The 15,673-nt window shown below is 40.2% G+C and overlaps 1 protein-coding gene across 1 annotated transcript in view; it reads right to left on the bottom strand.

Annotated features, from left to right (window-relative positions):
• The window catches only part of LOC113235457, a 74,022-nt gene that overhangs the window by 51,528 nt on the left and 6,821 nt on the right, over window positions 1-15,673 (bottom strand). The window contains exons 4-7 of the mRNA XM_026471149.1: window positions 14,751-14,890; window positions 13,770-13,893; window positions 13,250-13,425; window positions 2,205-2,381 (exon numbers count right to left, since the gene is read on the bottom strand). Of these exons, the coding sequence (XP_026326934.1) occupies window positions 2,205-2,381; window positions 13,250-13,425; window positions 13,770-13,893; window positions 14,751-14,890 (617 nt within the window). The remainder of the gene's footprint in view (window positions 1-2,204; window positions 2,382-13,249; window positions 13,426-13,769; window positions 13,894-14,750; window positions 14,891-15,673) is intronic.

Here is a 15,673-nt window from a genome sequence, read left to right on the forward strand (position 1 = left end):
AATAAATAATTACATAAATATAAATTTCAATGTAATAACAGCACTATTGAGGACCTATTGGTCTATGAAACTCCTAATGAAGGGGTGACCTACCGATGTCACTTAAACGTAGTAGGTTCGTAGATATGTGCATACTTCCAGTGTTCTCCTACGGCGCTCAGACTTGGTATTCGATAGAAGCCCATAAGTTGAAACTCAGGTTTTAGTTTATGGAGCGCAGCATACTGGGTGTAAAGCGGGACTGGGCTCGTCACGTCAGCCGCATGTCGTCGAAGTTGTGGGTCAGGACAACCACAGAGTGGCAACTCAAAAAGGAGATGTGGGAGACCAAGTCAGCGATGGCGGGATGAGCTTAGACTCATTTTTAAAGGTCTGGTTGATCTGGTTGACAGATGTTGCCCAAGATCGAGAAAAAATGGGAAAAAAGGGGGAGGCCGTTGCCTAGCAGTGGGACAAAACGGGCTAAAAAAAAATAGCGCTATGTAATTCTTCCAATCAAAGATTACTAAATAGCAATGGTGGCAATATCTTAATGGTGGCAAACTTTATTCATAGTTATCATTTTGAGATAATCGTAAAATTGACATTTGCGTGTTTGTTGATCGCTGTCAATGTCAACTTGTTTGGGCGAATGACCGGATCGGACTTTGGTTCACTATTTGTAGACAAACCTTTGATCGTGAGACTGATGAAAAAAATGATCGTCTCTAAGAAAATGTAGACTCGTTGTTGTTGCTATCGGCCAGTCTCCATAATGGAAAATAATTGGTTTTTGTAATGTGAAATCACTATATACCCCTTCAGTGGTTTGGTTATCAGGTTCCACAGCTGTGTGACTTCTCATAATTCGAACAACGGATCGCTATCGCAGTCCAATGTGGAAATGTAAACAGTATTCTCGGAACTGCGCCCACAGGCCAAAAACCTCGTCGATCTCTGAAGTCTCCCCGTGCCCTGCACATACGCTCGGCCCTCTAATCGTCGAACTTGAAAGCTAGTCTGAAGTTCATTCATATTCATTATCAAAGTCCATTTTTGAACTCCATAAATTTACGCACGACGACCGGTCTTACTTCATAAATGTATAATGTATTCAATATTTCATAATATTCCACGTTGCGAATAACAAATTTTCGTTTCATATTATAAGTGGTCTTGTAGGGAAGAAATAACAATCTAATATACAGAAAGGAAAAGCCCCTTGATGAGCTAAGACTTGTAGGTACATAATGTACATAAATAGTACATATAATAAAATATATTTATTATCAAACATCCTGAAAGATATTCTCTGTATTATCTACAGACGTCAGTAGAACGTGTACATTATTGTACTTTAAACACAATATCAATTACGATTACGGATATAGCAAAAGTTCTGATAAAAGTGAAAATATTCAAGGAGTTTGATAGTGAAGGGCATAAAGATAAAAAAACGTAGGATTGGACTTAGTAGGACATTGTTGCAAGAGAACAGGACATTGCAAATTTTCTAAGATACGAGTCTTAGAATGTCATTTCTGTCGAACGAAATAGCGGTAGTTTTTTAAATATTGCAAGAAAATAACAAAGAAATACGTGTAAAATAGTAAATAAAAATGTTTGCGTGATGGCACGAAAAACTATTTAAAGATTTTAAAATACAGTTGAAAGTAATGTCTTTAGTCACAGCAATAACACTTGCGCACGGTCAGCCAGTACAATTGTTAACTTATTTATTTGGTTACCTATTCAGTAGTCCGAAATAACATTTTCCAGAAATAACGTTTGGTCGAAATTTCACAACCTCGAAAGTAATTTTGAGAGGAAAATGTTTTTTCTTTTAAACCTAACTTACCGAACCTAATCATGTCTTTGCGATAAACATTCAACATATCCTGAAAGAACAACTGTTTCATTATAATTCGGATTTCGGTGTAATGAAAATTCGAACAAACGTTATTTCGGACAAAAAAATTTTCGAGTTTGTGATAGGTTACCTATTTGTTTGTATGTTTTATTTTACTAACTGCACTGCTAACAACTTTTCTGAAAATGTCCTCCCTTCCTATAAATACATAAGGCAAAATATTTGGTAAAGATTTCCATTTTTTTCAACCAAGACCCGCGACTGAGTTGCCAATTTCCCGCAAATCAGTCTTCAAAAGTTATCAGCCTTAATTAAAAAAATAACAACCTAAACACAACAACCATAACATTCCTACCTTCTATCCAGCTGAAAGCCTTCTTCCTTCTTGGCACCCCTTGTCAGCTTGTTATAGATTTGTGAAGCCGCTTCTGACTTATCGTGAACGGAGTACAGGAAGCAATGCAGCTGCTGTAGTAGATTCAGGCTTAACCTCCATAAGGACTTGCTCATCTTCGGTGTTGATGTTACAAACCTGGGGGAAGGTTGTAGGATAATCATATATGTATGTATAGATAATATTCTAAATAAAAATAATATATTTTTTAAGTTTTTATTGAATGTCACGATGTTCTACCAAGATATTCAAGTAGTGTTCGATCTTTGTATTAATAATTATAACAAACTAGTGGATAATTTCACAAAAATAATTGAATATCATGGTGAAACATCGTGACATTAAATAAAAACTTAAAAATTATAATTATTAAAGCGCCATCTCTAGCTGCTGGTAGCTGTAAAGGTACATGGCTGAGTGAAGAAATAGATTTCTCACAGATACGATGCGCTACGACAAAGAAGTCGTTAAAAAATAAAAGATCAGCAAAAAAACATAAAAAAAATCCTAAGGTCCGTTGGTTCGTTCCGTGTCTTAGTTGGCATAGTGCCTCCAAATCTTTGTATTAATAATTATAAAAAATAGTATAATTGTATAAAAAAATCTTTAAAAAAAGGAAATATGCATCATTTTCGTTTTCAAATTTCTTTGAACTACAATACATAGTTCTGTTCTAATATCGAAGGAAATGTATTAGGCACGTTTGAGGGACTTGTATTACACGTACCTATTGGAAAAAAAGTTCAAGTATCAACAAGAAAAGCAAGCACACATAACTTGAAACAAATCACCACATTTCTACTTATTAGGGAATGTTTAATGTATTTTTTTTGTTATTGTAAATTATGTTATTGGACAAGATGAAAAAAAAATGAGGGCAGGAGATAACAAAGTCATAAATCCAATATTTTTTTGACGAAAAACCCGGTTACTATTGACGGTAGCAAATAATTCCGACTACTTCTCTACTCTAAGTTACGAGGCAAAAATAAGTGGTCCTTAAACAAATAGAATTAATCTGTATATAGTACATAGCATTAGTGTTTATAAAATACTCAATCAGAATGTTTGAAAAGCAAAACAACGTGACTCGTAAATATTTATTGTGTTCTTATAAATACAATAACTTGAATCAAAAACAAGTATGCCTACTGAACTATTCATTGTCCCTCAAATAAACAGGAAGTACACAAGAAGTGACAAAGAAACTTTATCGTTTTGCGATACCGATATCAATTAGTGGCCGAGGTCATACAAGGCACAAGTCATCCTTTATGTTAACATAATAAATGCATTCTGCATTACAAAGCGCACAGGAATTTAAAGTTGAAAAATAAAATTATGTACAGTCTGTCTTTTTTGAAGATGAAGTAAAATTATTGTTCATTGCGCAAAATGTTGCCCACTTGAAAGCAGCTAATGATTACAGTCGATACATATTCTATTGATTATCGACTGAATGTTAGTAACGCTTATGCAATAAATAGCCGAATTCGTTTTATTTCAATTATCATCGGCCCATTCGTGTAACCGCTGGGCCTAGGTTCATTTGAATTGTATTTTTTTGTAAGTTCATATATACATACCCTACATTTAAACTATGTCTTTTAAAAATGCAAAGCAACGAGCCATTAGATTTCATTTTCATTCAATATAAACAATGAATTCCGGCTGTCTTTATTAAATTGTATATGAACAAAAATTTATTTCGTAAAAATAAGAATACAGAAGGCAATAACGCAATTGGGAATCGTTAGAACGTCGTAACATTCACAATTTAGACACATTTGTCAATATTTTACCTTCTTCCTCAAATTATCGATAAAACTGTCGACAACAACTATATGACTATTTAAAATTTTACGAAAACTGGCAATCCTGTAAATAATATTATACTCCGTCTTCAAAAACGACAGACTTAAACAGAGTCACTTTTTCCTGTGGTAGAAAGAAAAAAAGTGAGCAACAAAAACGCAGAGATTACAAGAATGTTAATATTTCATAATAATGATTATTTTAAATCTTTCTGAATTGTTTTAGTATTAGATCGATCGCTGACGCACGGAAAATTGCATGAATGGACTGCAATACTTTTAACTTTATCGAAAGTTTTCAACAATTATCGAGCATTAGTGCTTCCAAGCACACACCAATTACACTATTACAATATAATTTCCTAACCGCAAATGAGACATCTACTTATCAAGCTTGCATAAATGGAATTAAATACTTTTAGGGTAATCGTCATCAAAATTTCGACAATTAACTAGTTTTAGTACTTCCGGGAACATACCAACTACACTATTACAATATAATTCCCTAACAGGCACATACCAACTTCACTACAACTTAATATGATTTTCTAACTGCAAATCTATAATCTATCAAGATTTCATAAATTAGATTTAATACTTTTAGTGTCATAGTAAAATTTTAACAATTAACTAGCGTTAGTGCTTCCTGGCACATACCAACTACATTATTATAATATAATTCCCTAAGGGGCACATACCAACTACACTACAACTTACAATATAATTTTCTAACGGCAAATCTTATATATATCACGATTGCATAAATGAAATTCATTAATTTTAGCTTCATCGTAAACTTTCAACAATTACCTAGTGTTAACAACTACTCTATTACAATGATTTCCCAACGGGTAAATATTAATTACACTACAATTACAACACACTGCACTACACTATTATTAAATAAGTTACCTATAAAGATTGCATAAACGGAATTCAGTACTTTAAGCTTTTGAATAGCGTTAGTACTTCCGGGCTCATATCAATTACAATATAATTTTCAGACCGCAAATAAAATATCTATAAGTGTCTCACAAACCACAAATGTTTATTTAATCGTTTTGCGTTGGCTTTGCGTAATTAGGCTCACTTATAAACGTTGTACAATGACGTCAAACGGAATATCTGAAAAACTTATCAAGCGCGTTTTTTTTGTTTGTTTTAAAACTTTACTTTGTAAGTATGAAGACCTTGACCGAAATAACGTATAATAATATTTTGACAATATTCTAAGAAAATCATTGTCAGATAAATCATTTATTTATTTTGTTTCATCTTGGAAAAGTAGGTACCTATCTACGTACCTAACCTACATGGATATTAGGTGCCTATACCTATAGTAAAATTAGTTGAACTGCTTGGACAACAAACAAATCCATCACCACAATTAAACCACAAAGGATTATATTGTTCTGTACGTGTTTTATTTGAATAATAACAATTCTGAAAATCTACTAATAACAGACATAATTATGTCTGTGCTACTAGTAGTTATTTCGGACAAAAAATTTAACACATCCTTTGAGTCCACGTTTTTAGTAAGAAAATTGTATAAATTGGAAATTAAACTACTTATTTCGGGTCTAAATAGCGTATATTTGTTTTTTTTTTCAAAAGAACCATCGTTTTGGGCCCTTTACAAGTCCCATGTCCTATTAGCCGTGACAATGGGACCAGTATGGCTCAATTTATATTGCAGCGGAACGGAATGGATTGTTTATAACGATATTGAACATAAAGTAATAGACTTTATTGTCAATAGTGTAATGTACAAACTATGCAGGAACCAGAAATCACGTCACGCGTCTTCCCGGAATTCTCGCGCTTGCTCGAGAAAGCTCGTGCATTAGCGCGCATTCCGCAGGTGCCGTCGGCGACGCCTGGCGTATAAGCGGAAAGTGGCGCGAAAGCAAACGCAGTGTGACGTCAAAAGGCGACGAAACAATACAAGCAAAAGGCGCGCATTCTCGCGAAGCGAGACGAAATTGACGCTTCCATTCCATTTCCGCCAATGTAAGTAATGTAAATTGAGCCTCAAGGGCCCGAAATGTTGGTTTGTTTGTAAAAACAAATACACGCGATTTAATCCGCGATCGGAAAAAGAAATAGTTTCATATTATATTTGTATAAAGAATAGTTATAAATACTCTCAACAGCCCAATAACCTGGTCCCTACCAACACGTAAGACACTAAGCTCATTCAGCAGGTTACAGTCTCCACAAAATTAAGATAACGAACACCAACCTAGTCATAACGTTGTTGTGTCGAACACATCTCTTCCTAAGCACGAACACATTGCCAGCGACCTTGTACTGCAGGGAATGCTTCTCTACTCTATCACCGAGATAACTAAAAACCGGTGCCAATCAGTTAGTCAAAGAAGCGTTTAATGATGTTACTTTCAGTTAAACATACGAGTTACAGTGTTGTGACTCAATGCCGAGTGGTTTTGGGTAAAAGTAGTTAATTGCGTATAGGGTTTATTTCGTTGCCTAGAGGTACAACATTGACGGAGAATAATTTGTATTTATATTTAGAATTAATGTAGATAAGTAATTAATGCACTTAGTTGCTTATAGCGTCTACAAAAAATATATAAAACAAATTTTAAATATGATATGGTGATTTGACCGGAATTATTTATTTATCATTTTATGCTCGTTAATAAAATGAGAACGTAAAGTGTTAATTTTTAAAATTTTGTGATCTAATGAAAAGTATGTGTGACCATAATATTATAATAATACTGAAAATCAAACCGCACAACACCGTGACGCAATGTTAAACCAGATAGGTAAAAAGGTTTTGACAAATGGGTTAATTAACCCATACATGGACAGTAGCGACGTTTACCGTGTAATTAAACACCAAAATATGATAGCCAGTACTATCATATACCCCGTTTCGCTGTATGGATCTCAAAAAATAGTACTTGTTTGGCTTTGCAGTTCGACGACCGAATACTTTTGGTGTAATTGTCGTCTGCTGCTTCTCCATAGAGAAGTATCAACAACGTACTGGCAAAATTGAATCTTCTTCTTAGCGTGCCGAGTCTGTCGTTTAAATACTCGTAATAATAATAATAATAAATCAGTGGCGTTGTACCGGTCCTCGCATGTGCAGGTGTAGGGACACGCAAGCCACGACAAAAGATGTGCCATTGTCTGCGGAGACATGCGCATTCCGTTATAATACCACCTATGCATGCTCTCCTTGCTTCGGTCGACTTGACGGCCAAATTCAACCATCCTACTACTGTCATTGGCTACTTTCTTTTATACAAGAATATCGACAGGATCTGCCATCAGTTATAAACCGTAATTATTATATTGAATCAATATAAGCACTACGGCACAAAGTAGTGGCATCTTTGTGTGAGGTACTATTTAACGCTCTCAGTGCCAAAAAACAAACGATTTTTCAAAATTTACCAATAGTCCGCGCGTAATGCCGTGATTCTACCAAAAACAGACGTATTTTTAAATGAAAACGTGCGCGTTGCCACAACGATCCCACTGGTTGATCATACAAAACTCTACTAATCCCGAATAAGGAACCCAGTGTACGTCAGTTACGTATTGTATCTCTGGTACCTCTTTCCTCAGACTGTGATCTGACGTCACCACTAGGGACGAACACTTGATAACAGTCTGGATCAGTTGTCAGCAGAAGATTCAAACAATTGGCTGTGTTTGCCGACATCCAACACCCGGTTAGAGCAACTTTATATCGTCGACCCGCTGATGCAACCTTTGACTGGTCAGGACTAGAAAAATCGAAAACTTTGAATTCCCAATTGTGACACTCTGAAGGTCCACATGGCTTGTTGGGTTAGATTCGAATATACGAGGGTGCGTTTTTAAGTTCGCGGAATGAGAGGGTTGTGGGGGGGTGATTAGGCTCATTAGGGTCGTAACGTGTTCAGTGACTCATAATTAGTATAAATACGAGGTTTCATTGCTATTAGACCATTAGTCTTTGAGTTATCGTCAATCAAGCAACATAATCGGGAGTGAAAAGTGAAATATGGAAAAAATCGAATATCGTGCCGTTATAAAGTTCCTTACAAAGCAAGGAAAATCAGTTGCGACCATAATGAATGAGATGTCATTGGTTTACGGCGACTCTTGTCCAGGAAAAACCATGGTGTACAAGTGGCACAATTTATTTAAACAAGGAAGGGAATCCCTTGAAGACGATCCGAGGCCGGGCAGGAGCATCGAGGTGACCACGCCAGAACTTATCCAAAAAGTTGAAAAAATTGTACTGGAAGATTCTCGACTAAAGAAGAAACAACTCGCAGAAATGGTTGGAGCATCAGATACAACCATTTTTAAAATTCTTCATGATCATCTTGGCATGACTAAGGTCAGTGCAAGATGGGTGCCGAGAATGCTCACGCCGCCGCAAAAACAACAGCGCGTCGAGTGTTCACGTGCATTTTTGGACCTCTGTAATGAAGACAAGGACGATGTATTGAGTCGAATTGTTACTGGAGACGAAACTTGGGTTCATCATTATGAACCTGAGTCGAAACAAGACTCCATGCAGTGGCATAAAAAGGGCGCAGCACCCCCTAAGAAGTTTAAGGTGTCCCAGTCAGCTGGGAAAATCATGGCAACGGTCTTTTGGGACTCGGAAGGAATATTATTAATCGACTATAAAGATAAAGGTGTTTCTATAACCGGGGAATACTACGCTTCAATATTAGAGCGACTTAAAGAAGCCATTAAGGAGAAAAGACGGGGAAAATTGACGAAAGGTGTGTTGCTTTTGCACGACAACGCGCCCGTTCACAAGAGCCGCGTTGCGTTGGCTGCCCTGCATAAGGTGGGCTTCGATATTTTAGATCACCCACCCTACAGCCCAGACCTGGCCCCGAGTGATAATTACCTGTTTCCAAAAATGAAAAAAGAGCTGCGGGGTAAAAAATTTACCACCGATGATGAAGTCAAGGAGGCAGTTTCGGCGTATTTTATAGACAAAGACCAATAATTTTTTTATGAGGGTATACATAAATTAATTGAAAGATCTGAAAAATGTATTCGTCTTGCAGGTGAATATATTGAAAAGGAAAAATAATTTGGTTTTTTTATTTCCACTCCTTATCCCCCATTCCGCGAATATAAAAACGCTCCCTCGTACATAGTGGCTTGCTGCACTAGGTATCTTTGTGAGCGGCCAGCGGCATACGTGGGTTGCTGGTTAACAGTCGAAGAAACATAGTAGCCGACTGCAGTTGAATTTTTGTGAGCGGCCGGCGCGGCTCACGTGGCGTTGAGAATATTAAGTACTGTCCATGGACGGGTTAATTGGCTAGTGTTTTGATAGTACATTTTTGATTAATTTAACCGTCCAAGTAATTTTGACGTTGACTGTATACCTTTTTTTTTTTTTTATTGTGACTCGGCAAAATGACTGCACCGCGCCTGATGGAAAGTGCGAATACAGTCCAGAGATGAGAGTAACGGATGGAAAACACAAATATCTTCACTCCGTCACTATCATTTTGCCGGTCTGGCCAAATGCTTCTTCACACTACGTTTGAAGGACCCGATGTTATAGAGGGGAGGGAATACATGCGCCGGGAGTTGGTTCCACAATTTGATGGTTCGGCATAAAAACGAATTGCCAAACTTTTTAGTGCGGGACGGTATTGAACTGACCGTCCATCTGTGGCAACGCAGTCCGGCACGGGTGGTCCGCTGATGGAAAGGAGAGGAAGGGATAAGGTTGAATAACTCTTCAGAGCACTCACCGTGGTACAGGCGATAGAATACGCTAAGAGACGCTATATCTCTGCGAAGCTGTAACGACTCCGCATGCTCAGTTACATGAGGATCGTTGACAACACGGAAGGCGTAGCGCTGCAGTCCATCTAGGGCATCGAGCAAGTACTTGGCAGAGCCGTCCCAAAGGTGCGAACAGTACTCCATGCTGCTTCGGACCTGAGCTTTATACAACAGGTATCGCAGCTCTGGAGTAAAAAATCGGTGCACCTTGTTCAGGATGCCAAGCTTGCGCGACGCGGTACAGATGACGCTCTCGATATAATCTTTGTTGCTCATGTCCTTCCGGATGCTCATACCCAGCAGGCTGAGCTTGTCCTGCAGCGTCAGCGTTGTACCCTGAAGATGGGGAAGTGGAAGGAATGGGGATTTTTTGGAGCTGAACGCGCATACCTGGGTTTTCTTGGCGTTGAACTCAACCAAGTTTCGGGAGCCCCACGACGATATATGTTCCAAAACATGATTGAGCTCATCGACAAGTTTTTCCCGGTTTCTCTCAGGGTCCTCCCGGGTGCTTGACGATTGCTTATAATAGCAACCGTGCACTGTGCTATCATCTGCATAGCAATGAATGTTGCCAAAAGGCAACAAGTCATTGATATGCAGAAGGAACAGCGTGGGCGACAGCACGGAGCCCTGTGGCACCCCAGCATTAACTGTCACGAGCCGCGAAGTGCCTCCGTCAACAAGGACACGCAATCTTCGCTCGCGCAGAAAGCCGGAGATCCACTCACAAAGGCGGCCGGGAAGACCATATGCCGGAAGCTTGGAGAGGAGACCACGGTGCCAGACCCGATCAAAGGCCTTAGCAATATCCAGACTTATCGCTAAGGTTTCGCCCTGTTTGTCGATAGCTTCACCCCAGAGATGCATTAGATACGCTAGAACGTCACCCGTTGATCGGTTCGGCCGAAACCCGTACTGTCGATCATTAAGAATGGAGTGACGTTCCAGGTGCCGGATTATCTGGATATTTAGAATCCGCTCCATCACTTTGCAGAGCACTGAAGTGACAGCTATTGGGCGATAGTTTGTCGGATCAGACCGATCTCCTTTCTTGGGGATAGGTTGCACGTTGGCCTCCCTCCAAGCTAGGGGCACGTTACCAGATTGGTATGAGAGGCGGTATAAGCGCGTCAGTACGGGAGACAACTCCGCCGCACACCTTTTAAGGACGATAGGAGGTATCCCATCCGGACCATAGGCTTTCCGCACGTCAAGAGTCTGCAATTCCTTGCGGACATCACATTGCCTGACAACTATATCAGGCATTGTGACTCCGCAGTGGGGAATTGACAGCGGTTGCGCATCTTGGTCGTGAGTGCGCGAGTTAGCCCCAAAAAGGTCGGCCAATAAATTGGCTTTCTCTTCGGGGCCATAGGCCAAAAATCCATTGGGATACCTCAAAGGCGGCAGCGACGAACGACAAAAATTGGACTGCACAGCTTTGGCCAGGCTCCAGTAGGCACGGCTACCGGTGGGATGGGCTACCAGCTTCTGGCCAATCCGTGAAACGCGCTGGGCATCCGCTCTTATGTAAGCCCTCCTGCAAGACTTGGTTGCTTTGTTATAGGCTGCTTTAAGAGACGCAAGGTTGGGATCCTTTGTTACACGACCCCTGATCCAACTACGATATGCAGCCTGTTTCTCACTAACAGCGTCCATGCATTCGCGATTGAACCAAGGGCGTCCTCTGCGATTGGCGATGACACTGGAAGACGGTATGTAGTAATCCATAGCCGTTCCAATCTCATCGACAACAGCATCGGCAGCTGCTGAGGCATCCTTTCCCGCAAAGCAGTGCTGCAACCAAGGGATGGACGCAAAGTAGTCGCGCATACCATCCCAATCCGCCGACGAGTAGTGCCAAATGCGACGAGTGACCTCCTTCAGCTTAGTTGGAGGCATTTGGGAAACCTTACACCCAACCAAACAGTGATCAGAACTTCCCAGGGGGGCGCTGACTGATACTGTATAGTAGGTAGGGTGACTCGCGAGCAGAAGGTCAAGCAAAGAGGGTGCATGATCCGATATGTCTGGAACCCGGGTGGGCTGGGTTACCAGTTGGGTCAAGTCATGCGTGAGAGCGAAAGCGTGGGCAGTTCTACCTGCATAGTCAGTCTTGTGGGAACTTAACCATGATTCATGTTGAGCATTAAAGTCCCCCAACACGACCATCTCCGCAGATAGGAACTGCGCCTGCGCGTCAAGAGTCGCCTGGCTCAGTTGGTCAAAGAGCCTAGTTGTCTCCGCATCCCCGCTGTGGGATCTATATAAGCACGCGAAGACTCTAGCTGAACAACTAGATTCTACGAGCACCCACATAGTGGAAAAGGAGGGGTCCTCCAGGCAGCGCAGACGGCGACAGCACACATCCGAACGAATATATACACTTACCCCGGCTTTGGCCTGAAAGTTTTCCTCAAGCGAGTAGCCGGGGTAGTTCAAGTAACTCATATCATTCGGACGGCGGATCTGCGTCTCCGTCAGGAAAAGCAGGGCAGGCCGGGCTATCTCGAGGTGATGGTGGACAGCTTTGAGGTTGGAGTGGAGTCCGCGGATGTTAGCGAACTCAATAATAAACGCGGTGGGGGGATTAGGCACCGCTGGACGATCTGCATTCTTATGTTGCGCTGTCATGGTGGGTAAGAAGGACGGTAGTGTGAAGAGATGAAGCCTTCGGCACCGTACCGAAGAAGAAAAACGAGGGGAACTGCAATACATGCCATTGATCTTTTGAAGGATAGCCGGCTGACCCGCCGAATGGAAGGGCCCCCGTACCCCCCCGGGATATGCCGCCGGGACCCCATATTCCGGTCACTAACCGGCACGACGACCTACCCCAAGATTATACGCGGCATGGTGGGGCAGCCTCTAGGGGTAGTTAGTCCCTATTGGGCCCCTGTACTGTACCGCGGGCGGCCAGCGGACAACCGTTTTTACGGGTCTCCCTGGGCGGCAGGTCAACTAGATATCTCTCAACAAGTGACATGGCGAATATCCGCCTCAGTCCTCCCAGATACCGCGCCGAAAACTCCACGTGCACTGGATGTACACCAACTGATCCCTGAACGCGATTCGCAAAAGCGTTTCACTGTGGAGGGTTTTCCGCCGTGTGTACTGTGGTCGCTATCCAGTCGGCACAAAGCCTACCACAACGCTAAGCAGATGGACACTTGTGACGCCCTCGGTCGCCTCTTACGACCCCCACGGGCATGTATGGGGTGGCGACAATGTATTCTTAAGCCGTCGCCCCACGGCCCAAAACCTATACGTAACAATTAATGTATTTATGTTTGATGTTACATTGCAATGATGATGGAAAGTAACAAGCAATTAATGAATAAAAATGACCTTGAGCATGCAAAAAAGGCACTATAATCTAAACTTAAAAGCACTTACTTGGTAAACGTAGCGTACATAATATCGATAGGCACTCGGTATGGAAGTGTCAGCAGCGAAACGAATCTCATACCGCGTTGTCGCATCACCCAGTTCACTAGTCCGTTGTTGGCGGAGTCTATAGCGTTTTGGAATATCGTCATCACAGTATCTGGGAGGTCGTCTACTAAAGCATCCTGTGACAATAACAATTGAAAGGTAACAACATGAGGCATACGCAGGCGCAATCGTATGTTATAGATAATTTGGGAAGTCATATTATAACAAGTTTGACACTTTTATATAGAATGCATAAACATACAAGATTTAAAAATTGTGGTCCTGTGTGTAAAATCTCAGCGGTATAAGAAATTAAATTAAGTCTAAAAAAATTTACGTTGCCTACGTTACTGTATAAACAAACAATTAGCATTAATTTATCACTATTTATCATCGTTGTTCACGTTATTTTAAGACTGATTATGTTAGTAAATACACTTTTAAACCGCAAAAACTTAAGTTCAAATATACATTTGCTCACCTGTCTATGTGTCTTGCATTCCTCGCAGTCAGGGTCGTATTCGTACGTTGTGTCATCGAGCACGTCCTGTAGTTGAAAAGTAGTTTGCACAGCGAGACACCGCGTACAAGAGATCAGGTTGTTTCTATGAGGATCAGAAAATAAGAAGAAAATTAGAGAATTTTAACACCTGAAATAAAAAGTTTAAAACTTTTTTGTTAATTACCAAATTGGAACAAGGGCAATTTACGACTTAGGTAAATGTTGATAAAAATAAGATAACGAATACATAATTAATTATGTAAGTAATTAACGTTTTGTTTAAAAATACGACATAGGGAACACAATGGGATCAATCTCATAATAATTAAAATTAGGTACCTACCTGCCTGACTGTTCATTATTTATCGAAAATTATAAGGTAAATAAACTTATTAAGTTCTGAAAGCCAGTTCACATGACACGCGTACAGGTGACAAGCGTCAGCATGGGAATACTTGAATAAAATTCGTATAAACAGTTGGTGTACGAGTAAACGTAGCAAAACGAATGCTCAGCACGAGTCTAATGGCTCATTTACACCGGGTCGTTTGCAGACCTTCGGCAGACTACTTTGTCTGCCGAAGGCGACGCAGCAGTCGACTTCCCATTTACACGAGTTTGTACCTACACCGGGTGGCACCAGTCGCCTGATGACTTGGTGTAAATGCACCCTGACGCTTGTCATCTGCACCGCGCCTATCTCCTCTCCTCCTACGTAATCTATCGTAAGCCACAAAATAGCTGCAATTGATCATAAATAATTTTATTTTTATGCAGATCTATGATATTCGGCAGGAAAATTATAAAGCATGAAAAATAATGGCTATGTATCAGATTTAATTGCAATACCTCGAGAATCGCAGATATTAACCTCATTTTAGTCCTAGTTGAGACTTTGGGCTTACGATTTTTTTACGTAGGGATCAATCTATATAATGCTAAAAAGCAATACTGTGATACCTGTGAAGGAATCTGAGGGCGTCATCAAATCCTTGTTTGCACATACTGCTAAGTACTTCGGGTGTGGGAGGGAAGAGGATTCGTGCAAAACGATCCATGTTCTGTTTTGACAATTCTATACTCGTGTTTGCTACATTTACCTGTCGATGAAAATATTTTTTTATTAATGTATTTCAGATTGTAGGATATCCGCAAGGGAGAATTTTGAACGTGTATCATTTGTAAACGTATCATATACGTTAAAGTCGCCTGTAACCAGAAATGGTTAGTGCTTTCTCCATTTCTTCGATCTTGGCTGATACGCTGTCGCACTTTAAGTTAAGTTGGTACAGGGGGCACATTCATACACCTGCATTATCTCCATACTTTCAAACATAATAGTAGTTGTGATAATACCAAAACGTGCCTTTGTACGTGTGAGTAATATACATGCAATGATGCAGCTCACCAATCAGCCGTTGTCGTTCGACAGGTCACAAAGTGTTTTCACAGCCGTTGACTAAAAAAAATAAGCGACACAAATACGAGTACCACTGCATTTTTGTTCATTTTACAGGGTTTTATGTCTTAATACAGGGAAAACTAGTGTTTTCAATAACTAGAATTGCATGTGATTTTAAGAGAACAATAAATCTTGTTTTCTAAATGAGCTGGTGGGGTACTATTATACTCTAGTAAGTGGGGCAGTGGTACGTATCAAAATGCTCCTATTATTTATTATGTACGGAAAATATAAAGTTTCAAGAAGGTATTCTAAAGAGGTGAACTAGTGACATTTTGCGCTATAGTCAGCTCTCCTTCTGTATTTCTACTTCCGAGACTACATTACAAAGAACACTTTTCAAATAAGACGTTTTGATCTAGCAAGTGCTAAGGCACACATTATAGCGTCATACTTTATGAAGAGTTGATCACCTAGTGCT

This window comes from Hyposmocoma kahamanoa, unplaced genomic scaffold (genome assembly GCF_003589595.1).
Source record: "Hyposmocoma kahamanoa isolate Upper Pololo Valley unplaced genomic scaffold, ASM358959v1 87, whole genome shotgun sequence".
NCBI classification, from domain to species: Eukaryota; Metazoa; Arthropoda; class Insecta; order Lepidoptera; family Cosmopterigidae; genus Hyposmocoma; species Hyposmocoma kahamanoa.